Consider the following 26,031-nt stretch of genomic DNA (forward strand, 5'->3'; position numbering starts at 1 on the left):
GTCTCTCTGTCTCATATACACATACACACACACGCACACACACTTGGTGTCTCTCTGTCTCATATACACATACACACACACGCACACACACACACATTCACATTCACAGACACACACATTCACAGACACACGCACACACACTTGGTGTCTCTGTCTCACACACACACGCACACACACTTGGTGTCTCTCTGTCTCATATACACACACACACGCACACACACACACGCACACACATTCACATTCACAGACACACACACATTCACAGACACACACACATTCACAGACACACGCACACACACTTGGTGTCTGTCTCACACACACACACACGCACACACACTTGGTGTCTCTGTCTCACACACACACGCACACACACTTGGTGTCTCTGTCTCATACACACACACACGCACACACGCACACACACGGCACACACACACACACACACGCACACACGCACACAGCCCCCCCCCCCTGCTCTGAGGCAGGCTAAGGGGCCGCCGCCGCGCCGCCTCCTTCCCCTCCCCTCCCCTCCCCTCCCCTCCCCTCCGCTCCCCTCCCTCCCTCCCGGCCTCGGGGCGCTCGCAGTCCAGCCGCAGCCGCCTCCCGGCACGGTCCGACAAGCGGCCGGTGAAGCCCGCAGGCCGGTGGGTGGCGCCGCGGGGGGCAGAGCCGCAGGCGGACGGACGGCGGGGCGGCGCGGGGCCCGAGGGTCGGGCCGGCCGGAGCTCGGCCCGCCGGGGGCCGCCGGGAGGTGTCGGAGGGCGTGCCGGCTCCCCCTGGGACACCGCGCCCGGGACCGGCTGGGATCGGCCGCGGCCATGGGGCGCCGTGGGGCCGCCGCGGCCGCTGTCCTGGTGCTGCTGGCCGGACATTTCTCCCTGAGCTCGGCGCTGGAGGAAAAGAAAGGTAAAGGTGTCCGGGGCTGCTCCCGGCCCGTCCCCGCCCGCCCTCCGCCCGCACCTGGGGGCCCCCCGCCGGCCTCAGCCCCGGCCGCCTCCCCGCCGGCCTCCCCGGTTCCCTGACGGAGCAGCGGGGCACGCGGGCCGGGCCGGAGCCGGCGGGGCCGCCCCGGGGCTCCGGGCCGATGCCGGCCCGGGACCTGGGGTCCGGAGTGGAAACCCGGTGTCTGTCCGAGCCCCGGCGCCCGGGCGCGCCCCGCTCGGCCGGGCTCACTCTGCGTTTGCACAGGAAACTTTCCCAGCCGGCTTTGGTCTCCTGGGCCCTGGCCGGATCCTGTCTGCGGGGAGGGGCGCTGGGGGCGAGGGCGCCCTGGCATCGGCACAGGTTAACTTTGGGGGGGTCACACTGTGCGGCAAGGAGCGCGGGACGGGATCCGCACGCGACGCCCCTCCTCCTCCCAGCCCACCCCCCTCAAGTTCTCTCGGGTGCCGAGGCCAGCCGGCCCTGGTACGTCCCAGGCCGGGGAAACACGAGAGCGCGAGATGGCAGGCTGCGGGCTGGGGCTGTGTCCCGCCGGCTGGAGGCTGCGAAGGTAGCCACCTGCCCGGCCCTCTGGACGGCTCTAGGGGCCGCCGATGTCTCTCCTGCTCCAGATCTGAGACAGCCCCTGCTGGCTCTCTGTAGTCCGTCCCGTCACTAGGCAGGGGTAGGATCTGTGTGTGTGTGTGGTGGGGGGGAGCCCTAACCCTCCCCCGTGCAGGCTTAGGGATCCGACCCCCTCAGCCCCCCATTCTCCCTCTCTACACCCGCGTCCCCCGCCTTCAGTCAGCTCTCCCCAAACTTCAGGATCTAGCCTTGCTCCTCCCATCCAGCTGTTGCTCGCTGTGCGGATCTGTCTGTCCGTCTCTCATTTACCCTCTCCCTACCCACTCCAGTGCCCGTCAGCCCGGGCACAATCCCTCCCTGCTCTGCCAGTGCGCGGGTCTGGACAGGATTCAGCAGTGGGAGCGGGACGCTCCCTGCTCACCTTTGGTTTCCTCACTCCCACCCTCCCTCCTTGACTTATTTCCATTCCCGAAAGAAGTCAGGCTCCTTCCAGGCTTCTGAAAAGACTTTGTTAAACTTCTGGGGGACGATTTAGAGATCCTGAATGGGTTTGCCAGGTTGTTTGGGTTTGTCTTTTTTTTTTGGAGCATTAGGTGTTAAATAGGTTATCGAATCCTCAAGACCCATGAATGGCAGGAGTCACTCTATAAGGGTGCTAGTGCAGATCAGTTTGGGGGAATAACTTTCCAACTGAAGACTTCATACTCTTTCCCTTCTCGGGGATGGGGTGGTAGGCAAGTCAAACAACACAAACGGGGGTCAGAGAAACCGGGGAAGGTGCACCATTCTCTCGGAACCAAGCCTAAGAGAATGTGATTTCGTGACTACTAACAATGAGCTCCCTTGAAACAAGAAACATGTCTCAGAGGATTCTAAATTGCACAATCTTAAAATCAAGGAACTCGTGTTCCAAGAGTCAGGTTCCGACCTGTTGTTGATGTCATTGGCATAGAGTGTTGGGTGTGTGTGTGTGTGTGTGTGTGTGTGTGTGTGTGTGTGGTGTGTTGGGGTTTTTTGGGGGGAGGAGCTATAAACTTCCTATGTGTGCCCTTCCACCGATAAAGATGTTTTGAAACAGTTTATTATGTCAAACTTGCAATATATAGGTGAGAGGGTGAATATTCTTCCCCTATCCTGGGGAGAGAATGGTCAGTGTTGAAAGATCAAAGCTTTTGTGTTTTCATTTAGTGAATAGCCCTGAGATTTCTCTTTACAGATCTGGATATTTTGACAATTGTTAAACGACCTTTTCCTCTTTTTTTCAAAACTAACGCTATATAAATTCATTTTATCTCCTATTTAAGATTCATAGAGAGACAAAATCCTCATTTTCTCCTAGTCCAGGATACCCTTCTAATATCAATTGTAACTGTATTTTTCAGCAACTTGAAGGTGTTGCCTTTCTCACAAGTTATTTGACTTTTTGAATATTATGTCAGAAAGCTTTCTAGTATTTTATACCTTAAACCATATCAGTTATTTCTGAGAAAATATAATGCATTTTTTCTCTTTTTGTATTCATTTAAAATAGATACCCTTTAATATGGGGATAAAAGGGGAAAAACTAAGAAAATATATACTTGGAAAGTAAAATGGGATAGTTAATTTCTCAATACAAATTATTTCGGTTTGGAAGAGCCAGTTTTAGGAAGAATATTATGATCAGGTCCTCTTAAATTCAATTTGCCTTTAATCAAGAAAATCTCATCAATGTTGAGGAAAGTATCTAAAAGAAATCTATTTAAATCTTCAAAATAGAAATGTTTGTGTATTTTAAAGAACAAGGACAGGGGTGTGTGTGTGTGTGTGTGTGTGTGTGACTTCAACCTTTTGACCCAGGACAGATAATAGAAGACTAGAAAGGGAAATGAGCTTAAGCAGAAGAACACCCTCTTTTGAATGGTAAAGCAAACATCTCCTTGTCCCAAATCCAAATTTCTCCTCCAGGTTCTTTTCATTCTTTCTATTTCCATTCTCTACTGTCCAAAATGGTCTCTTTTCAAGGAAGTAGCTCAGAAGCTAAATTAGAGGATGAACAGTGATTTGTGATGTGGTACAAAGCAAGCACCTTCACATATTGTTGCCTCAGTTGCAGAGCTGAGGAGGAAACCACTGAGGAGTCCCCAGGATAAGGTGACTACTGGAAGCAAATAATAAAATGTTTATAAACTGTTTTGTAAAGCCAAAAGAGCCTGAATAATGTTATAATAGCAAAACAGATCTTTATGTTCTTAGTGTACTAAATGTAACAGACTGATGCTGTCATTGGTAGACTGCTGCAATGTCTCCAAATTCTTAATTTTTTCACTCACTATTGAGAAATGGAGTGAAAGTTGGACAGGTGAATCCTGTTCCCTATTCTGGTCTGAGCTGTTTGAAAAGTGTTCATAACATGGGGTAGCTCCAAAATATTCTGCAACTAAAAATAAGAGATGGTTTTGAGGATCTGATGACCATTAATATGATGATTCCCCCCACACACACAATTTAGCCATGTTTTAAAAAAACAAACCAGTTTGATTTCTTTTCTGCTTTATATCTGCTCTAGACTTCAGGTTATTCTGACCAAAAGCCACCCTCAGTAGAGCATATCTCTTCATGCTTGTCCTTCTGGCTACTACTCAGGTCTGATTTTTACAATGGTATCAGAGTCCAGGAATGTAAGAACATAAAATCAGCTGTCTTCAACTTCTTCATGAATCTACCCACAAAACATTTCCTTTGCTCTTCAAAAATGTTTTTTTTTTTTTGTTTCTATTACACTAGGCCTATGAATGAATGTCTGCTTCCACAACAAAAACCTTCCCACTTTGGACCAAAAGCATTTGAGTAAGTGGTTCCACAGAAACAGGTAGAATGAGGTCCCATGACTAATTGAGTCCTTTGAGTGACATCAAGGGTGAAGTAGCCCTTGACTTTCTCTCTGCTACTAAGTATTTCACTTTCTAGTTACTCTCGGGCTTGGATGAAACAGATTTCAGCCTTCTGAGGATCTGAAAAAAACTTAACAAGGAAGCATTCTAATGACCTGCTTTGGTCCTTTCTTGGATAATCAACAAAGGCAGAGTATCACAAACCATCTTATTTCTTCTTACAAAATGTCCCCACATAATATACTCATGTTTGAATTTGAGGTGAGACCACCTTATAACTCCAATGTGTTCTTTGTAATCAAGTCTTCTTGGATGTGGTCCAAGGTAGCATAATAATAATTAAAGTTCTGTATTTTACATATGATAATAGTGTTGGCATGTATTGCAGGATGTAGTCAATAAAGTGAATTCTGAGCTATTTTTTCCAGCATTATTGTTATATTTGTATTGATATTGAATTTGTATTTATATTTATCCACACTTTAGTACTTGGACTGCTCCTCTCTCTCTCTCTCTCTCTCTCTCTCTCTCTCTCTCTCTCTCTCTCTCTCTCTCTCTCTCTCTCTCTCTCTCCCCCCCTCTACGACCAATGGCAAACTTTTGCAAGATTACAGGATGAGTTGAGAGATGCTATCCACTGTTCTTAAACAAAAATCTATGACCTTGGCCTCAAGTATCATGTTCTGTTACCAGATTAAACCAACCAGATATACTGAGAATTACTTTTATGGTGCACATCCAGATTATCAATTTGATTCCTGGCTTGCCTAGGCAGCTGCTCAGTGAACAAAACTGGTCACTGCTTTGTGTTTCTCCAGGCATATATGCAAATTGGGCATCATAACACACTTTTATAATGAGCTATGAGACCTCCAGTGAGAATTTATCTAATTCATGTTGGTCAAGAAGAGGGTGCTCTGTTTTATAAATGAGTGAGTGACTAAGGAGTGGTGGCAAAATGTTTCACAAATGTGCCACACTAGACAGACTAATAACAAAACATTATGATATCTTAAAGCACACCAAAAATACAAGGTCTTTTTCATTCTCCTATTCTTTTTGTTATCAAAAACATGTTTTGGGAGCTTTTACCCTGTTCCAATAACTACTTTAATTTAGGAAGAAAATAATGATAGTAAATAACATTCATGTTTTTATGTTTTATAGTTAGCAAAGGACTTTACCAATTATCTGAACTGAACCTACAAAAACCTTGTGGGAAGGGACTATTATCCTCATTTTACAGATTAAGAAACTGAGGCAAAGAGTGGTTATATGACTAGCCCAGGGTCATTCAGCTGAATCAAACCCAAGTTCCACACTTTACCCACTGTGGTACAATTGAAGTTCCCTTTCATTATAACCTATCAACCTATATACCTGATGCCTTTCTTTTCTAATATTAAATTTCATGTGTCATTTTCTATATGATTTCATATATATATATATATATATATATACATATATATATATATGTCTTCTATGCCTTATATTCATAAGATCACTAATTGAGAACTGCAAGGGACCTTAGAGGTCATATTGTACAACTCTCTCATATGAATAGCTTGAGTTTTACAATTAGCTGTTGCTTTTTTCCTCTATGGAGGATTGCCAGATGGCCACCCAGGTGACCTTCATGAGACTGACCAAGACAAAGGTACACTTGATTTTAGATTGTAGATGATTAAAATCAAGAAACATAGGTAAGTGAAACTAAAAAAAGACTCAGTCAACACTGCTGAATGTCCATTAGGTGCAGAGAATTCAGCTAGACTTTGGAATTCAAACTTCCAATGAGTCATTATTTTTAACCTACTAAACCAGTCAGTTGGTTTTTCTGAAACCATTAAGAAGTGACCAAATGGTTAGTTTCAAATCCTTTCTTCCTTTCTTGCCTGTTGGTGGTCCCACTGAATGAAGAAATGCCCTTAATGTAAGAAATAACAACAGAAATGGAGGAAATGACTATCATGATACTAGATACAGAGTGAATATGAAATAGCTATTTAACTTGAATTAAACTTAGATATTGGGTTTATTGTCAATGCTATTTGGAACAAAGCAAATATTTTCCACACTTAAAAATGATAGATTTGTTCTCTCTTCCTTCCCTCCCTCCAAACATCCCCCAATATACTCCCAAAAAAGTAAGCATCCATATGGTAGAAAAATGCTAATATTTAGGACTGGTGTTTGTCCTGGAGCTTAAAATATAGTAGGAAATAAGAATGGAGGGAATGTGTGAGTTAATTTGTGATATGTTACATATATACATACATTATATATATATATATATATATATATATGAAAGTGCACTTGTTTTTGAGTCATGAATAACTTGTTTTCAGAAATTTTTTCTTTGAGTCTTTAAATTGACAAAGAGATGCTATTATTTCATCAGAAAAGTTGTCTTTTTAAATTTTTGTTTATTTAAGGCAATGGGGTTAAGTGACTTGCCCAAGGTGACACAGCTAGGCAATTAAGTCTGAGGTCATATTTAAACTCAGATCCTCCTGACTCCAGAGCAGGTGCTTTATCCACTTCATCACCTAGCTGCCCCCAGAAAAGATGTCTTTTAGTATTAATCTTATCATGACCACTGATCTTAATCCCTTTTACTGCAACTTGTATCTTTTTTACCTGTTTCTTTTTGCACAATAATTTCTTGACATATCAAACTGACACTTTCCTGTGGGAAACACTCAGCATTCTTTACTTTTTTGAGTTTATAGGTCATACTTCTCTCACTCTGAGAAAGGGGACTGATTGATTACTTTGGGGTATAACATCAGAACTATCAACAACAATGAGGGGAAAGGACTGCTAAATTGTTGACTGTGTCCCCTTTACGCAGTCTGGCTAATTTAGTTTATTGTGATTAAGAGTTTTTAGTTCTATTCAAGTAACTTCCTAAACATCATTATAATACTATTTTGCTTATCAATGATTTTGAATGGTATTTCCTCCTTCCTAAAGTAAGTATCAGCAAAGATCGAATGATAGAAAAATATAGAGCAGCATCCAGGTGGTTCAATGGATAAAACATCAGTCCTATAGTTCAAAAGTAGCCTCAGATACTATGTGATCTTGGGCAAGTCATTTAACTCCATTGCCCCATAAAAACAAAAAAACCAAAAAAACCAAAAAAAAAAACAGAACTTGTTCCAATGACTTCACTATTACACAATGCATTATGATGTTATTTTCTAATAAACTATAGAACATTATAAAATATGTAAATGTTTATTATTCAAAATAAACAAAACAGGCATATTTTGTTGTTTACTCATTCTACCTCCAAATTTACTGTCACCATTACTTCCCAAAGAATCTTCTTACCAATAGAAGATTTTAAACATAAACAAATTCTATTTCATTTTATTCATTCTTCCCTCTCCACATTAGATGGAGTCCAAGAGATGTCTAAAGATAAACAGTGTTATCGATTCCTGGGGAATTCATTTTCAGGAATATTTACAAAAGAGATCTCTTTCATATCTTATACATTAATGTGCCACAAGAATAGGATGGCAAATGGGTTCCTCTTTTCAAAATTGGTATCTTCACCCGTACCACCCACCGTCATCCTAGAATCCTCCAGTAGGTATGGTGCACATATCATATTTATAAAAACCTGAATGAGGATTATGCACTATTCAAAATTCCATTTCATAGTATTTTGTAATGTAACTTTTTCAAGGAAAGAGAACAATCTGGAAATACTGAACTTATAGATAAGCACAATATAAAGTGGGAGTTCATATTAACTACTTTCACTTCAAAAATCATTGCCCTAGGGGCAGCTAGGTGGCACAGTGGATAGGGCGCCAGCCTTGGAGTCAGGAATACCTGAGTTCAAATCTGGCCTCAGACACTTAATAATTTCTTACCTGTATGGCCTTAGGCAAGCCACTTAACCCCCACTGCCTTGAAAAATCTAAAAAAAAAAAATCATTGACCTAACTTCAGACCCTCAAATTCAATAAATGTAGATTTTTAGGGGTGAATTAATTAAACATTTGACCAAATATAGCAGGCCAGTTTTTAAGTTTTTGGTCCTTGGCAGAAAATAAGTTCCCCACCCCCCTGATTAAGAGAAAACTCAATTATTTGTAGATTTACTCATTTCTGTGGTGCACATTTTGAAAGCTGATGAATGATACTGTTTCTCATCAAAGGAATTTTTGACTAAGAAGCTGCTATCCATGATTCTAACTGCAGAATCTCTATTTGGGAAAAGAAAAAAGGTTAGAAGTTTTTTTTGATGGTTTTCCTTTCTGTATAATAAAGGAAGGAGTTGTACCATCTGATCTTTTTAAAAATCCCTCCAGTTCTAAATTCTTGATTCTATGACATTAAAGGTAAATCAAAATGTAGGCTTCAGGAAGCCTATTTAAGGAACAATAACTGAGCCCTTGAAGCATTATCACAGGTTCCTTGTAAGTTTTCTACCTTATCTACTTCTAGATTTGGGTAGGTTTCTTCTGTAACTTTTACCTTATGTTTGTGAACTAAAGGAGACCAAGTGAATCAAAAGTATTCTCTATGTTTTCTATTTACTTCTACCACTACCACTATCACTACCACTACTGCTACCACTACCACCACTACTATTACTACTACTACTACTACCACTACTACTACCCGTACCACCACCACCACTACTACTACTACCACCACCCTGCTAAGACTATCACTATTACTACTACTATTATTACTACTAATAAAGCATTAATAATGACAATAAAACAATTACAATAACAATAACTAAGACATACCAAATTTTAAGGCTGACAAAGCATTTATATGTTAGCTCATTTGATCTTCCCAAAAGTCCTATGTTATAAGTATTGTTGCTAAACCTATTTTACAGATGGAGAAACAGACTGAGAGAGGGTCACTGGTTCATCCAAGTACTATAGCTAGTAAGTGTCCGTGGTAGTTTTTCTTACTTCAAGTCTGGTATTCTACATAATAAACCATATAATCTCACATTTGAAATTAGAGGTGAAGTATGTTTCCCCCCCTCCCTCCAGAATTTTCTCTTCTCTTTTTTCTTTTCCCCCCAACAACTCAGTCTCCTCACCTCCCCTATTATCCCTTCTCCCCAAGGATTTCTGTGGAGATTTCTGGGAAAGTGTGCTATAGGTTCTGACTATATAATGTGCTGGACACTAGATCTGGGGACTGGGAACCCATTTATTTTGGATACTGAGTGTAGAAATTCTTTTAAAAATGAGAGCTTGAAATTTCTTTGAGGGCTATGAAAATATAAAGAAAAAGGTGGTAAGTGGAGAAAGGAGCTTGTTGTTTTTTCAATTTGTTTTTTTTTTAAAGCTGTTTGGTCTGTCAGCAATGCCTCTGGCAAATTCTGATTGCCTCTGTAGACAGATCAGTAACTGGTAGTTTCTTTGATTTAAATGAAAGCACATATTTTAAACTCATTAGAATAAGTAAACAGCCATTACTTAAAGGGACAATCTTAATAGAGTTGTAGCACTTAGATATCTCTATTTTTAATCAAGCTGGTCCTCTTTTGTAAATTTTATGACTATGTATTTTTAATGAAATTGAGGAGGAAATATTCTTTTTCTCCTCCCTTCATCCCCATTAAGACCCCCCCCCCCCCAATAATATTTATGCCAGTGAGAGGAAAAACAAAACAGGAGATAGCCATAAAAAACTTTCTCCCCTGTTTTAACTTTATTCTCATTTCTTTTCTCTTAAAAATTTGCTCCAATATGTAGTCAACCCCCAATAAAATGAATAACTGATTATTAACTAAAAAACTTCAGCATCCTTAGCAAAGATTCTATACAAATGTTATTTTGTTTCCTTCTTTTTTAGAGAGAGTTCCCCAAACCTTGATAAATTAGCTGACTTTGCAGTTAGGTACCTGCAATGATCTGTAGGTCTTTTTTCCTGGAGATCAGTCCCCATCTTTAAACAAGCTGCTCAGACAATAGTTGCTAGGCCATTTTGCTTTTAATCAATAGCCAAGCAAAAACAGGAAACTGAACAATTTGATGAAGTGGTTCAATAATAACTGGTTAATTAGGTGATTTTTCAGCTCTTTGCTTCATTTCAATTGAATAAACCTTGTCCTCAGAATCTTTTGTAGGAATGCAAACCTGGTGGTATTTCTGGCTTTGAAAAGAATTAATTGTCTGAGAGAAACACTAAGTGGGTGGTAGATTTGGGGAGAATTATCTGAATCTATCTTTCTTCACTTTATTATATTCAAAATCTTTAACTTGATAAACTATACTTTTGGAAAAAGTTGGGTAATAGTTACACATTTTTACAATATTTACACAATTAACTAATAATAGCCAACATCTATATGGCATTCTAAAGTTTAAAATTGCATTTTACAGTGAGATAATATATAAAATACTACTGTGCCATCTTAAATGGATATCTCAAGATTCCTGGATGTTATTCACAAGCTCCGAGTAAGGGCTTGAAGTGATCTTCTATTTATCCTCATTTTACACCCATTTCTAATATACTGAATTGTTTGACTTCTGAGCTTGAAACAGATTAGAAGCAGCAATTTAGAACTGGAGGAAAAACTGATAAAGGAAGTTACAGTCAAAAGTAAGAAGATGTGAAATGTACCCTGGGCAACTCATTTAATAATCTCTGTCTGCCTCAGTGCCCTCATTTGCAAATTCAGAATAAGAATAGTGACTCCCTACCAGGGTTGTTAAAAGGATAAAATAAGGGAGAACCCAGTAACTCTCAAGGCTATCTATCCTACTTTGGACAGTCCAAATTATTAGCATGCTTTAAATGAATTGAGACCTAAATATGTCTTTTGGTAACTTCTACCCATCTGGTTCTGCCCCTTGGGGTCAAGGAAAACAAGTCTAATCTCTCTTCCACATGACAGCCATTGAGATACTTGAAGACAGCTGTCATGACCTTCCCATATCTTAAAGGCTTCATTGGATCTTCCAATGTCCTGGACATTTGCAGAATTAAAGCAAGTCAAACAGCCACTTTATAACTAATGATGCTTTCATGAATCTCACGTGTCCCATTTTTTTAAAAATGTGATAACTAATACCTGTTATTATCACAACCACAAACGAATACAATTTAAGTAGAGTAGTGTCTATGTGGCAGATAACATTTAATTGCTACCAGGTGATCTTCAAGTGAGACACCAAAGATGCCAGCTTCATATAGTCATCCTAAGAAATGGAGCAAGAACTATTAGCTCATTTAGTATATCTTTTTATCCAGGTGAACCAGTTCAAGTTCCTGATGGGGGGCTTGTAAGGGACCTCCAGAAAAAAAAAAGTCAGCATCTGAAAATCAATTCCTCCTTCACAAGAAACCAGGGTATTAAAAATTCTTTCTCTGAGTATTGTTTCACCTGTTCACGGTTTTGCTCTGAGCCTTTCAAAAATCTGTGACTAGAAAAATTCTGATTGGTTTAAACATTTGGTATGAATATAAATCCATGATAAAAACAAACAAGATCTGATTACAGCTAGGCAAACTTGAGTATGCACCTTTGACTCCTAAGATATGTGAATGTAGTGTTTTTATAGCTGTGGAAACTGGCTATTACATCTTATTATGGTTCTGTAAGTGGACTTCTCAGTTGTTATTTTTGCAACAGAGGTCCCCAGTTATTTTTACCCATAGTATTACTCACCTCTGTAGCCTAGGGCAGTGTGTCTTTGCTACCACAATGACCACCCAATACTTTCCTTGCTGGAATTCTGAGGATACATGCATTGATCGCCTAGAATGGGGAGAGAAGGGCAGCTAGGTGGTCTGAGACACAGAGGATCATCCAGCTAATGAGGGTCTGAGACTGGATTTGAACACAGTTCTCCCTAACGCTGGGGCAATTAGGTAGCACAGTGGACAGAGTTTTGACTTTGAACTCAAATCCTTCCTCAGAAATTTAATAGCTGTGTGACCTTGGGCGAGTCACTTAATCCTGATTGCCTCAAAAAAAATGGGGAGAAGATTCAGGAGGTTTTAGGAGGTTTCCTCTGCTTCGAACATTCTCTACCATGCAGTTAGACAATATTAGACAATTAGACAACAATCCTTTCCAACACCCTGTCTTTTCAGTCATATTCCTTTGGATCCTTTCACCTTTATTTTTGATGTATTTTAACTACACACAAGGGTATATCAAATGTTAAGCTTCATTATCTCTCAAAACAGTTTCACTTTAGAAACTGCCCTCTTTGATCACAATCACTTTCCATTGTGCCCTTTGTTGTTTGCTATATATCTACTCTTGGACTTCATCATAACCTTTTGGTTTCTTGATTCTGCTCTATTATTTCTTCCATTGACTTTTTTCTGACTTTACTTACCACTACAAAAATCTAATTATATAAAATGTTGTTTTAATGGCATAATCTCACCCACTCTCACATCCTCTCCCCCTTGACCATCTACCAATTTTGATTTGCTGATCTTAACTTGTTTCTCCCCCTCCCATCCCCATCTCTTCCAGCTCTCCATTTTTTTAGATAACATAACCCTTTCCAACACCCCGTCTCTCAGTTAGATTCCTTTGGATCCTTTCACCTTTATTTTTGTTATATTTTAACTACACACAAGGGTAAGTCAAATGTTAAGCTTCATTATCTCTTTATTACCCATGTAATAAAAGGAGTTTCTCATCATTCCAGAGTTACTTTACTGGTTCATGGAACAAAAAAGCAAAGGAAAATGAAGAAAGGCAAAACATAGATAATTCCTTTTGCCATCAATATCTGTACAAACCTGCCTTAGAGGCATTTTAAAATCTAGACAAAATTTTAGAAATGATATTTTCTAGGATCCAAGGTATTTTTGTCCTGTTATTACCTTTTCCATTCATCCTTAATTTCTTCTTCCCAGCCCAACTTAGTCTAAGGATGGGATGACTATAGTGGAGAAAGCAGCAGGAGCAAAAAGATGACTGTTGCCACACCTTGCTCCCCTTACTGGTTCAATTCCCTTTCTCTTCTCAGGTTGACTTGAAGTTACATAACACATTGAATACTGATTCTTGACCATTTAAGAGTCTTTTTCTTCAAGGATCAGTCTTAAAACACAACTGAACATTTTCATAATGTTTTAAGGCACTTTCCTTTCAACAACTCTGGAATGGAAACAGTAAAATTCTTATTTTACAAAGGGAGAAACTAAGAAAAAGAAAAAGATACTTGTCCAGGATCACATAGCTGATAATTGTCAGAACTGGGTCTCAAACTCAGTTTTTTAAGTTTTAAGGCCAAGACTATTTTTTTCCTAATGGTTCCTGCCAAGACATCATTCTGTCTTGTGGTCTAGCTTTAGAGGTATAGATTCATAAAAGCATGCTCACTGAAATGGAAGACCATAGATAAACCAGGAGATCTCTCAGAGGACATATAATCCAGGGCCTTCATTTTATTTTATTGTATTTTTCTCCTTTAGTGATGCTTCATGGCTGTAGCACTATATCTCCAATGTTGCACCCTCGTTCACTCTATAATACAATTGTTTAGTCTTACCCTTCTGAACTGGAAGGAACCTCAGGTCACTCACTTAATTCCCTCATTTTTACAGATAAGAAACCTTGAGATCTAGGAAGGGTGTTAGAAATAAGATCTGAAGTCAGGTCCTTTTGATTTCAGAGCTGATTATTTTCCACTGCCTTTTACCCAACAAAAACAAGTTGTGTGAATGGCAGATAAAACACAGGTTTCCAAATGAAAGGGGGAGGGCATGATTCACAACATAATAATTACTTACATTTATGTCCTCTTTGCAGTTTATAAGGTGGATTCCTCAGAACAATACTGGCAGATACATCTGCCCTCAGTGTCCTAGTATGCCTGTTTCACAGATCAGAAAACTGAGGCTCAGGGAGATTAAATTAAGAGACTTGTCCAAAGTCCCAAAATGAGTAAGGAAGACAATTGTAATTGAATGCCCTCAGGTTTTCTAACTCCAAATCCAGAACTCAAGTTTATGAGTTTCTGCTGCCTCCCTATAATTAAAGGAAGATCCTTCTTTTGGGTATTATCCCTTGTTCCAGTTATTTTTTTTAAATGAGGAAACTATTTCACCCACTTAGGCAAGTTGTTACAATTCTTTCTCCATGTGCTTATTAGAAATAGCCTGTAAGTACATGGTGGTAGAACAAATTTGCATTGCATTTATTCACTTAAGTAGGTTAAAAGGCTAGCTCCTATAAGAAGGTTTACTACACTCTGGACTAGAAAACAAAGGTATCATATCATCAGATGCTTGAAGGTACCTTGACTTTATTAAACTGCTAACTCTTGGTCCAGTATTTCTCCTGCCTGCCCAGTTTCCCATTTTCTATACCCCCATTGTCTATCAACTACCTACTATGTGACAAGACATTGGAAGCTAACTTAACCCCACCCCTCACAAAAACAACCACAGTCTCTGCTCTCAAAGAGTTCAAAGAGTAATGGAAGAGATAATATGTAAAAAACTGTGTACCAACAAGATATAGGCAGGAAAAACTGGTGACAGTTTCAAAGGAAAGGTACTACAATTAAAGAGAACTGGGAGAATTCTTTAAAAGGTATACCTTTAGCTGAGATTTGAAAGGATCCAGAGAATCTAGGACGTGGAGATGAGGAGGAGAATGTTTCAGATTATGGGTAAATAGTCAATGAAAATTCTCTAGAGTTGGGAGATGGTGTGCCTAATAGTATGAGGAACAATACAGAAGCTACTGGATCCCAAAGAATGTGGAGCAGAGTGAAGTATGAGAACACTGGAAAGATAGAAGGAAGTCAGGTTATGAAGGATTTTCGAAGTCAAAGGATATTATATTTGATCCCTAAGTCACATAGATACAGAGCTTTTCAAAAGAAAGGATATATGAATCCTAAAGTTAAATCTTAAAAAGAATATGCCTATACCTAAGGAAGATGCATTCCAGTATATTAGACTTTTAAGAAACAACATGATTTAGCTGAAAGATATAGAACGAAGTAGCTATGTGAACTTGGGCAAACAATTTAATTTCACTCAATCTCAGTTTCCTTGTCTGTCAAATAAAAAGGAGATAACCAATTGTCCCTTTTAGCTTTGTCTATATAAACCTCTGATTTTTCCTAGAGAAGAAGTGAAAAATATTACTAAGACACTTTCAGACTTGCTCCAACTTTTAAAAAAGGCCTCTATAGATTCTAAGTGATGATTTTTGTCTCAGCTGTAATTAAAATGGATTAGTTCCCCCTGGTACAAATGGCATTCTTCAGTTGACTGCTCTTAGGAACTTGAGTTCCTGATAGATATTCATACTAGCCTTCCATTGTCTCTCCTGGGACAGTGACACAGTTTGGTGAAGATTCTGAAGTCTCAGGAAACTAAGGTTTTTATTTTATTATTATTTTCTAATGAGTTTCAAAAGAAAGTTTTACTAAAGTTCTCACTGTACCCTAGAGGTTTAGGGATATTAAAAGTGCCTGAGTTTACAACTCCTCCCCCCAGGCTTTAGGACTAACTCTGACAGCTAGCTGAGGACTGCTGACTTAGCATGTGAAGGAATTACTGGAGCCCTGAAGGGATGGAGTAAGAAATGAGGAAGGGGCCCTGGAAGGCAAATTCAGTGCAATGAAGGAGATTTTAAGGTCACCTAATTTTTTTAAATTTCTGAGTTAAGTATGAGTCATAGCATCATAGATCTAGACCCTATCATTTTAGAGATGAGAAAATTAAGACTTATGGAGATTAATTTACCCAAAGTTACACCAATAAAACTTACCAGAAGATTTGTATCCCAGTTGCATTGACCACATGACCTACAATCATTTCCAGCTTTCTATATTGCCTCCCAAGAATGTATACTATGAAAATATATTTGAGCATAAGAAGAGAAATTGGGGGTTGGGGGGGTCAAGAACTCTTGAAAGTTACTATTTCAACTTTTTCCCAAGATTTTCCAAGAACATAACAGACATCTTTCATGACCCCATACTATACTCTACCCTTCCTCCTAATTGATCTTCCTACATGTAGTCATTCTTCTCTCCAATTTATCCTCACTAACCAAATTAAAATCATAATATAGCAACAAGCATTCATAAAGAATATTTTGAGGTTTGCAAAGCACTTCATATTATCTCAAGTCTAAGAGGTAAGTATTATTATTTTCATTTTACAGATGAGGAAAATGAAGTTATGTGACTTGCCCATGGTCAGACAGTTAGTGAATACTTGTCAGGATTCTTTCTAACTCAAGACTTCCTGAGTCTCAAGACCAACACTCTACCTGGCTTGCCCTTAATATTCCTAAAACACTTCTGACCATGTTAGTCCTTTGTTCAAAAATTGACACTTTCCTTCCTATTCCCTCTAGGCTAAAATATAAATTCCTCAGTCTGGTATTTATAGATCTTGTCAATCTTGCACAAAGCTTTCCAGACTTATTTCTTATCATTTTCATCATTCTCCAGTTTGCTATTAAACTGACCTATGAACTTTTCCTATCTCCATGTCTCTCCTCCACACTCCCTCCTTATGTCCCCCAAACCCCCACCTCTAATATCTGGAATTCATTCCTTCTCACCTCCACTTTCAAGAGTACATGAATTTCTTCAAATCTTAGCTCAGCTTCTACCTCCTACAATAAGCCTTTCCTAAGTACCCTAATTGTTTAGTAACTTCCCCTTTCTTCAAATTATCTTGCGTACAAATTCATAAGCTTATGTGGTGTCCTATCAGTGGGTTTCTCAAGGACTCTATTCAGGGCCTACCATAATGACTTATCTATAATAAGTATTTAACAAAGGTAGATCACAAATATATAATTGAAAGATGCCTTAAAGGTCATCTGGTCCAAACCCTTTATATTGCCAATGAAAAAATTACCTAAGTGCATCTGTGAAGTAGTAATAGAACATTTAATATTTAATATTAATATTAATATTAAAATAAACCCTGCCACATAGGGTTATTATGAGAATTAAATGATATGAATATGAAGGGCTTTGAAAACATTATAGCACTATGAAATTGCCAGGTATTATTTTTTAATTTAATTTAAGTTTTTACTAGATATTATTATATTGATGACACAACCAAGACTTCTGGGAATTTGTAAAAGGGCCAGAAATAAAATTCATGTCTCTATTTACCAGTCCCAGCATGAGTGACTTAGAATTCACTTATAGATCCCAGGGGTGTCTAGCACAACCTTCTGTTGTCACCCTTCAGTGCCATATCCCTCAAGCCAAGTCACTGATACTAACACCTGTCACCTCTTCTAGTTCCTTTAATTACTGGAAGCCCAAGACAGGTGAGTTAAAGTGATTTCAATTGGCAGGAATATCAAGATATAGACCCCTCCACTTCACCCACCCCCAAATCTAGGAAGATGAGAAGAGTAGCTTGGGTGATGAGTTTTAGCATATAGTTGACTATATGAGCAATGAGTTTACTAGCATATAGTAAACAGATGGATGGAGTAGACCATGGTGTCCTAGTTCACTTAGAGAATCAAAGTGATTTACTAAAGTAATATTTAAGTACCAAGGACAATACTAGAAACCTCTTTCCAGTTCCCAGTTCAGGTCTCTTTCTGTGCAGGGTTGTCTATGTAACCAGCCTCAGAGCATATGGCACATGGCTTTGGAGACAGATGGATGGCAATGGAATTGTCTACAGGACTCCCAGAAGTCTTACAGAAGAAAAGAAACTCTGTCTCCTCATCTGGCAGTGTATTTCTTAGCTCAGCAGTACAGGGAGGGCCACAAGGGCTATGGAATTGTAGGAGGTCCATTATCATAACTGCACGTGGTGTTTTTGCTTCCCCAGATGCCTTACATATGTTTATATAAACTGTACAATTTGTTCTTGGGTTAATTTCAAGTGAAAATGCTATTATGGCTACTGTGAAGTTTATATATTCTCCTGATTTTTCTCTTATCTATTTCCTAAGGTCACTGACTATATTCACTGGAGGAAACCCAGAGTGTTGGGAAGTTGAATGGCCAGGGTGATAAGAAACACTGACACCTCTTCATTGGCAGAAGCTTAATGTGTCACATATACACACTTGCACACATGCACAACCACAACATTTTTCCTTCATTTTCAAAGAAGACCATGACATCAGGAAGATGATGCCATGACAAGCAATTGAATTGGATTTGAATGTGCTGTCACCTGTGTGGTCCCTGTGCTGTCACCAGCCTCACCTTCTCCTCCGGAGCCATCTGGATCCAATAGCCAGATATGAATCAGGATGACTGGAAGATGACCCTGGAGGAGAGGCAGAGTTAAGTGACTTGCCCAAGTTCACACAGCTAGTACGTGTCAAGCACCTAGGTCCAATTTGAACTCAGGTCCTCCTGACTCCAGGGTAGTGCTCTACCCACTATGATAACTACCCCATACATACATACATACATACATACATACACATACACACATACAGACACACACACACACACACACACACACACACACACACCCTCCTTTAATAAGAAAGAAAATAGGAGAGATAGAAAACTTAAGTAGTTTAACATGAGTTAAGGGAGAAAGGATGGAAGAGAGTAAAGGAAGAAAAGATGGATTTTATTAAATAGTTATCTATCAAGCAGCCACCATGGTAGAGGTAGGATATAAAAATGAGAATGAAATAGTCCCTGATCTCAAGAAGCTTATGTTCAATCAGGGAAAAATAGATAATCATGTATATTAAGTATATTAAAGTATATTAAAAGTAAATCCCAGTAACTTGGCTAGTACCTTGCAGGATCAGAAAAGACTTTATGTAGGTAGCAACTCTTAAAGGAAGGAAAAGAAGATAGAAGTAACTATTTTTGCTGGCATATTATTACAGTTTTGAGAAGGGAGGCAAGTACTTGCCCAGGGTCACACAGCTAAGTGTCTGAGGGCAGATTTGAACTGAAGAACATGACTTTGGACTCTAGGACTTTCTGTCCACTGTGACACCTACCTATCCCTTATTACTATTTTTAGATAAATAATCAATTGGACTTTGGGGGAAGGACTGTAAATAGTACAGGTATAATGTATTTTAATTTTGGAAAAATGAATTTATGAATGAATGAAAATGTATATATTAAGTGCTTAATGTATGCATTAGCATTGGAAATAAAAATTCAAAAGCAAGCCAGTCTTTGTTCTGAAGGAGTTCTCACTCCATTAAGCAGAAACAACACAGATGGGAAATTTCAGCTACAAATCAAATGGTAACACCCAGGGGTCCCCAAAGCTTAGTGGCATAGTGGATGATAATGAATTTCCTCTAGTATTATTCTCATAATACAGATATATATGTATATATATATATATACATATATGTATATATATATATATATATATACCATATCAATTTCAAAGGTTATAGTATGCAAAAAGACTTGTAGGCACAAGAGCAAAACTTTCCTTTAAGGTAGGTACTCAGCCATCTAATCTTTGATTTTTCTATTCCCTTCTCCTAAGTGACAAGTTTTAGGGTACAGTGAAACATCTTTTTGGTAACTCAACATCAATAAAAAGAAACATAATTCAGTATTAGTACTGACCAAAAAAGCCCAGAACAACACAGACTATAGACAATTTCTTTTGCAAGACAATGGGATTAATTGACTTTCCCAAGGTCATAGTACAAAAATTATTAAGTGTCTGAGGTCAGACTTGCCCTCAGGTCCTCCTGACTCTAAGGCCAGTGCTCTATTCATTGTGCCACCTAGCTGCCCCCTATAAATACATTCTTTTCAACTTATATCAGGAAATTGTACATACTGTTAAATCTATATCTATATCTATATATATCTATATCTACATGTATATATTTATATATACAGAGAGAAACATAGAGAGACAGAGACAGAGAGATGAGAGACAGACAGACAGACAGACACACACACACACACACACACACACACACACACAGAGAGAGAGAGAGAGAGAGAGAGAGAGAGAGAGAGAGAGAGAGAAAATAGCACAACAGTGAGGAATCACCCTGGAGCTCAAAGCAAATAACTGCAATATACCAAAGTTAGGGGGAAGTAGTTTTCAAGATCTTAAAAGAACTGTACAAATATGAGCAGCTATTATCACCGTGTCTCCTACGTGAAGCTCTATGTAAATGCTAGTTATATGTTACAGTCTTTCACCTCAGAGACCAGTCCCTTTATTTTACAAACTGAAGCACAGAGAGGTTAAAAATCCTAAAACTAATAAGAGGCAGCATCAATCTAGATTCAAAAACTTTAAATAAATTTATTTAGTAATGTAAATAATCACTGCTATGCATATATAAGTGAGATCTTCTCTGGCATTCATCAGTTTTGGTAATTTATTATTTAAAAGAAGATTCCATTTCCAGAGATCCTTCCTAAGCTCTCATCTTCTCCCAATACTGTAGAAGTAACCTAAATCCCCAGAGACAAAGAGGGGAGTTCAGGAGAGAAATGTCCTTGCCCTTTCGGGAAAGCTCTCTGCTTCCAACTCCACCCTAGTCTCCACTAATGGTAGTTCCCAAAATCCCTGCCCTCTGGAATGTATGCTTATTGGTATGTCTCTTCAGTCAACTATGGGAGCAATTTAATCTGATTTTCAATGTACTTTCTAAAAGGTTTTGCAAGCTTAGTTTCCTTTTAAAACTTTGAAAGACCAGAGTCCTTTCCTTTGGTTCAGTTTTGTTTTATTTACATATAGGACCATGGGTATGCAGGTAATGAATAATGAGTAATTACTGTACTGTTTAGTATTCTCTCTATATGTCCTTGTGAGAGTATCACTGTCAAAAAGGAAACAAACTCTGCATTCTGATCTTAGAGCGGATTGGATTCCTAGCTCTAGTGGAAAATGACTTGGGAGAAGAACCTAATCAGGTTCCTTTCTCAGGTGACATCACCACTGTTGGTTTGTTTGGGTTTGGGGGGGGTTTGAGGGAGAAGGTGCGTTATTTTTGGTTTTTAGATCAGACTTGTTACTTTACTCTAGTAGGGAATTCTCAGTAACAGACTCCCTCTGTCAATTAAGATGTAGAACTTCCCTGAAACTTGTAAACAGTCTTAGAGAGATGCCTTTAGGTCCCAGTCAGTATGTATCTGATAGTGTGGTGAATAAAGACCTCTCTAGGAGTCAGGGCAACTTCCTCTTTAATCTGCCAAAAGACTACTCTCTTTTCAACTGACCATCATTTCTATCATAGGTAAGGCATCATCTTGTTCAGAGGAGCTCTTACACAGCCATTGGAAGGCCATGCAAATGCCATCTTTAGCCAAATGCTATTTCAAAAAATAAATAGCTTTAAAAGTCATTGCAACATAGAGCCCAGTATTTTGCTGTGTCTAGATGGAATACTGCAAGAAGAGTTTCTTGGTTTGCCATTTTCTTCTTCAACTCATTTTACAAATGAGGAAAATGAGACAAACAGAATTAGGTGACTTGCCCAACATCACACAAGCTAGTAAGTGTCTGAGACCATATTTGAACTCAGGCAGATGGGACTTCCCAACTCTAAGTCCAACACTCCATCCATTGTACTACTCAGCTACCCCTCTGTACCTGTACAGATCATGTTAATTGGAAGATTAAAATAATTAACAAAAAAAATCTGAATAATCTCACTTCTCTGTTTAAGTTAGGCTAGAAAGTTTTGGCTTAGGTGGATGGGGGGGACCACTATTAGGTGGGACCATTATTAGGATGATTTTTCTTAAACCTTCATATCAGAATTTATCAAAATATTAATGTTTAAAAGTTTCCCAAGTTCTTAATTTTTCTCTGAAGCATGATTGAGTCTATATATAACCAGAGATGAATTCTCATTGCTTTAGTTTTGCAGAGAATGCATGTGTGATTTTTTTTCTTTGATGTTTTTCATGGTCACCATTTTTTTAATCTTTATTTTTTATGATAGGAGTTTGTTGTTTTTTTTAAAGCCTCAGGTTAACATTAAGTAGGCAGTGGATGTTTATCTGATTCTGTTTATAGCAGTATGTGAAACTTAGTGAAGCTTTGTATATGTTTTATTCTGCTAACTGGGTAAGAGGTCCTTGGAAGTTGCAAGTTTATATTTGCAATGTTCAGAAATCCAGAAATTCCTTTGGCTGAAGCACAATTGAAAGGAATATGAGGTACAGAAGAAAGAACTGAGGATCTGGAATCACATAACATTAATTCAGATTCTGTCACTCTCTGTGAAATGTTGCACAAGTTGTTTAAACTCCCTCAGTTACCTTATCTGTAAAAAGAAGAGGTTTAGATAAATAGCCTCTAAGGTCCTTTCAACTCTAAAATTATGATTCCATGTTATACAGGCCATGGGGAAAAATAAATAATACTCATCCAAGAAAACCCAACTACATGAAAGCATTCAAGCCAAATAAAAATCACTCTAAGTCATAGATTAACTCATTGGCCTTTTTCCTTCTTGAGTTTTTCTTTAACAACACTACTTCAGCATTTCTGTGATGTTAATGTGGACATTTCCTCTACAAACTCTGATCACATATAATTCAGCTGATATTTTCCAAGGGACATTATGGCTGAAAAAAAAAAGGCCAAACTGGTAGTGATTCTCAATAGTAACCACAGAGAGGGTAGGTTAGCGTTCCTTGAAATGCACAGAGATATTCTGTAACTTTGATGAATTCTCTCCACTTGTGGTTATTACAACCCCTCTAAGAGTGGCATGTCTATCCCTAAGTCCTCTGAAGACAATATATCCAACATGCTGGTAACATGTTCTGAAGCGACTTCTAAGATGCTTTGTTGTGGGTACTCAGGGCAACACCTGTTCTTTCTCTATTCACTTCATGACTGGCTCGTCCTTTGAAAAATTTCCCTGGAGATGGTTATAAACCACTTTTTTTCTTGCAAGTCACTACTGGTGAGATATTTCAGTCTGCTTACCTCTTCTCCCCACCTCCATGTCTTTCTACTGTCCTTTGAGTCATCTGTAATTTTAATTATCTTGAGATTTTGATATTCTATGATGTGTAGCCATATACCATTGTAAGACTAATATTGAAAAGAAAAGATATGTTGGATGTCTACCCATGAAACATAAAGTATGCACAATGCAAAATTTATATAATACATGTTCTCATGACTACTAAAGTTTAAAGAGTTTCTTTGTTTTGAGTTTCCAATAGACCAGGGGAATCAATTGTCATGCAAAGCAAAATAGAAGTTTAGTGATGTTTTTACTTTCTTTTTTTTTACTCTTTGAATCAGGAACCAAAAAAAAAAAAAAATAGCCAGAGTCTAGAAACTGTTTTGTTTTCAAATATTTCTTTTAGTAACTCCCATTTTACTTGTTTTGATATTCAACAATGAGCCCTGATGTTTTTAAAAAGGCATCTTTGCAGAATTGATTTTGGCATTCTTATCAAATTTGGGGCTACCTTCAGTTTTGATGAAATTAAAATTGAATCTTTTTTATATTCATTTTCTGCCTTTAGAATCCTTTGGGGAAGCTCAACCCAGAGTTTTTGACTTTGGTTAAAGAAAACTATTTTTACAAGCTAAAACTGACTCTTTCCAGACAGCAGGTGCTATGCTAGAAGCTGATGGGGTTTTTTTTTTTGGTCTTTCAACATGTCGGGATATTAATTTTGTACCAGTTTTTCTGCCAATGAGAATCCAATCACTGGGAGGCCACATTTCAGAGATTGCCTAAAAATTATAAGTATGTTTTTTTTATTTTCTGTATAATAACTTTGAAATTTTTATCAACAAAGAACTGAGAAAATAATTGGAAGAAGGAGAATTCCATTAATGGTCAGAAAAACTTCTCTTTGGGTATGAAATGCAGCTTTCTCATTCTAACTCTTTGAATATGCCTTAATCATTTTATAAACCAATGACTACCTTTCTCTCAAGATAGGGTTATAATTGAGAAAATAATCTACATCTGTAGTCACTTTCTGGACTTGCAAGATTATGTAACTTTTATGTAGAGATTTAGGAATCCTTCTCAAGAACAGGCCTGAGGACAAGCTATTGCATTAAAAACATTTTTGTCTTATACTTTATTAGGAAGGTTCTGTGGTTTAGTGAAAAAAAAAACACAAATGGTCTACTAACCAAGCAGTCCTGTGATTTAGGCAATTATGGAATCTGAAGGAACTCAACCCCCTCATTTGACAGATGAGGAAACTTTGGTTGAGAGGTTTGGTCACTTGTCCAGTATCACATAGGTAGTAAGCATCCAAGTTGGGTCTTGAGCTCTGTTTTTATGACTTTCAACCCTCCTTCTATTACACTATAAACTTCTGAACCTTAGTTTCTATAAATATAACATTAAGAAGTTGGAGAAGACAATGGCTAATGTTGTTTTCAACTATCAGATTCTAAACAGACTCTCAGACTTGATGGATGATAAATTCCTCCAAAATTTACTCAGTTACCACTTTGGGTTTCTGTGCTGAGGGTATGTTGCCACAAGGGTGCAGTGGTACCTAAAGCACAGGGTCCAAACCAGTGATGTCATATAAAACCACATATTGACTCAGATGACCACAAATTAACATTATCTATGTTGTCACGTATTTTTTATATGTTTCGCTAACATTTCCCAATTATATTTAAATCTCATCCTGGTGGATTGCCTCACGTTCGATATCTGATTGAAACTGTAACTTTGGATTTTCCATTATTTCCTTCCTCAAAAAGGATATATTTTAAAACAGCTGAACCAAAGAATAAAACCCTACTAAGAATACTCCCTATGCGGTGAATTGAAAAACAAAGGTCTCAGGCACAACTTGGTACATTTCCTACCAAGAATCAACAATTTTACATTATATTGTTTTTCCAATATTACTAGACATATTTATTCTAATTCATTTCAGAGTTAAGCTTGTCTGTCTACAGATTTGATAATGTACAAAAAGTACTAGAACTGGTGTTGGCAGATCTAAATTGAACATCAGGTACTAATACTGTGTGACCTTTAACAAATCAAGTGAACTTATATTCAGTCTTAGTTTTCCAGTTTTTAAAAATGGGGAAATTAGCTCATAGGTTGTGATGAGAAAAGTGCTTTGCAAATCGTAGTATACTATAAAAATTGAAGCTATCATAATTCACTGTAGAGGAATCGAGATCTCGGTGTTAAGAGTTGCATCCTCATGGACAGGGTGAAGTCACCAGAATTAATCTGGCTGGAGTTTAGGGATCTTTGGGTAAAGGGTTAAGTTGTTATGGTAGTATTTGATTATAATGTTTTAATAACATTTCTAAGTCAGTATGTGATGTATTTATGTGCATGAGGATGTTATCTTTTAGTTAAAGTTAGCTCATCAGGACCAATGATTGAACAATCTGAATATTACCTGAATTTCTCTCTCTCTTTTTTTTTCCTTTGGACCAGATTTTGAATGACCAGGGACTGCATATATATATATATATATATATATATATATATATATATATATATAGAGAGAGAGAGAGAGAGAGAGAGAGAGAGAGAGAGAGAGAGCGGAGCGAGCAAAAAGCTGCATGGAGAGGTGTGTTAGGTAGTACATTGGTTAGAGCATGGGGTTTGGAATTAGGAAGACTCATCTTCATGAGTTTAACTAGCCTCAGACACTTTGTAGCTCTGTGACGCCAGGCAAGTTACTTAACTGTTTGTCTCAGTTCTTCATCTGTAAAATGAGCTGGAGAAAGAAATGGT

General features: G+C 38.4%; 1 protein-coding gene across 2 annotated transcripts in view; it reads left to right on the forward strand.

Annotated features, from left to right (window-relative positions):
• The first annotated feature begins 798 nt into the window (after window positions 1-798).
• Window positions 799-26,031, forward strand: part of EGFR (epidermal growth factor receptor) — a 225,268-nt gene continuing 200,035 nt past the window's right edge. For both annotated transcript variants that reach the window (XM_074198315.1, XM_074198316.1), the window contains exon 1: window positions 799-903. In XM_074198315.1, the coding sequence (XP_074054416.1) occupies window positions 816-903 (88 nt within the window). In that variant the 5' untranslated portion in view covers window positions 799-815. The remainder of the gene's footprint in view (window positions 904-26,031) is intronic.

This window comes from Macrotis lagotis, chromosome 8 (genome assembly GCF_037893015.1).
Source record: "Macrotis lagotis isolate mMagLag1 chromosome 8, bilby.v1.9.chrom.fasta, whole genome shotgun sequence".
Classification (NCBI taxonomy): domain Eukaryota; kingdom Metazoa; phylum Chordata; class Mammalia; order Peramelemorphia; family Peramelidae; genus Macrotis; species Macrotis lagotis.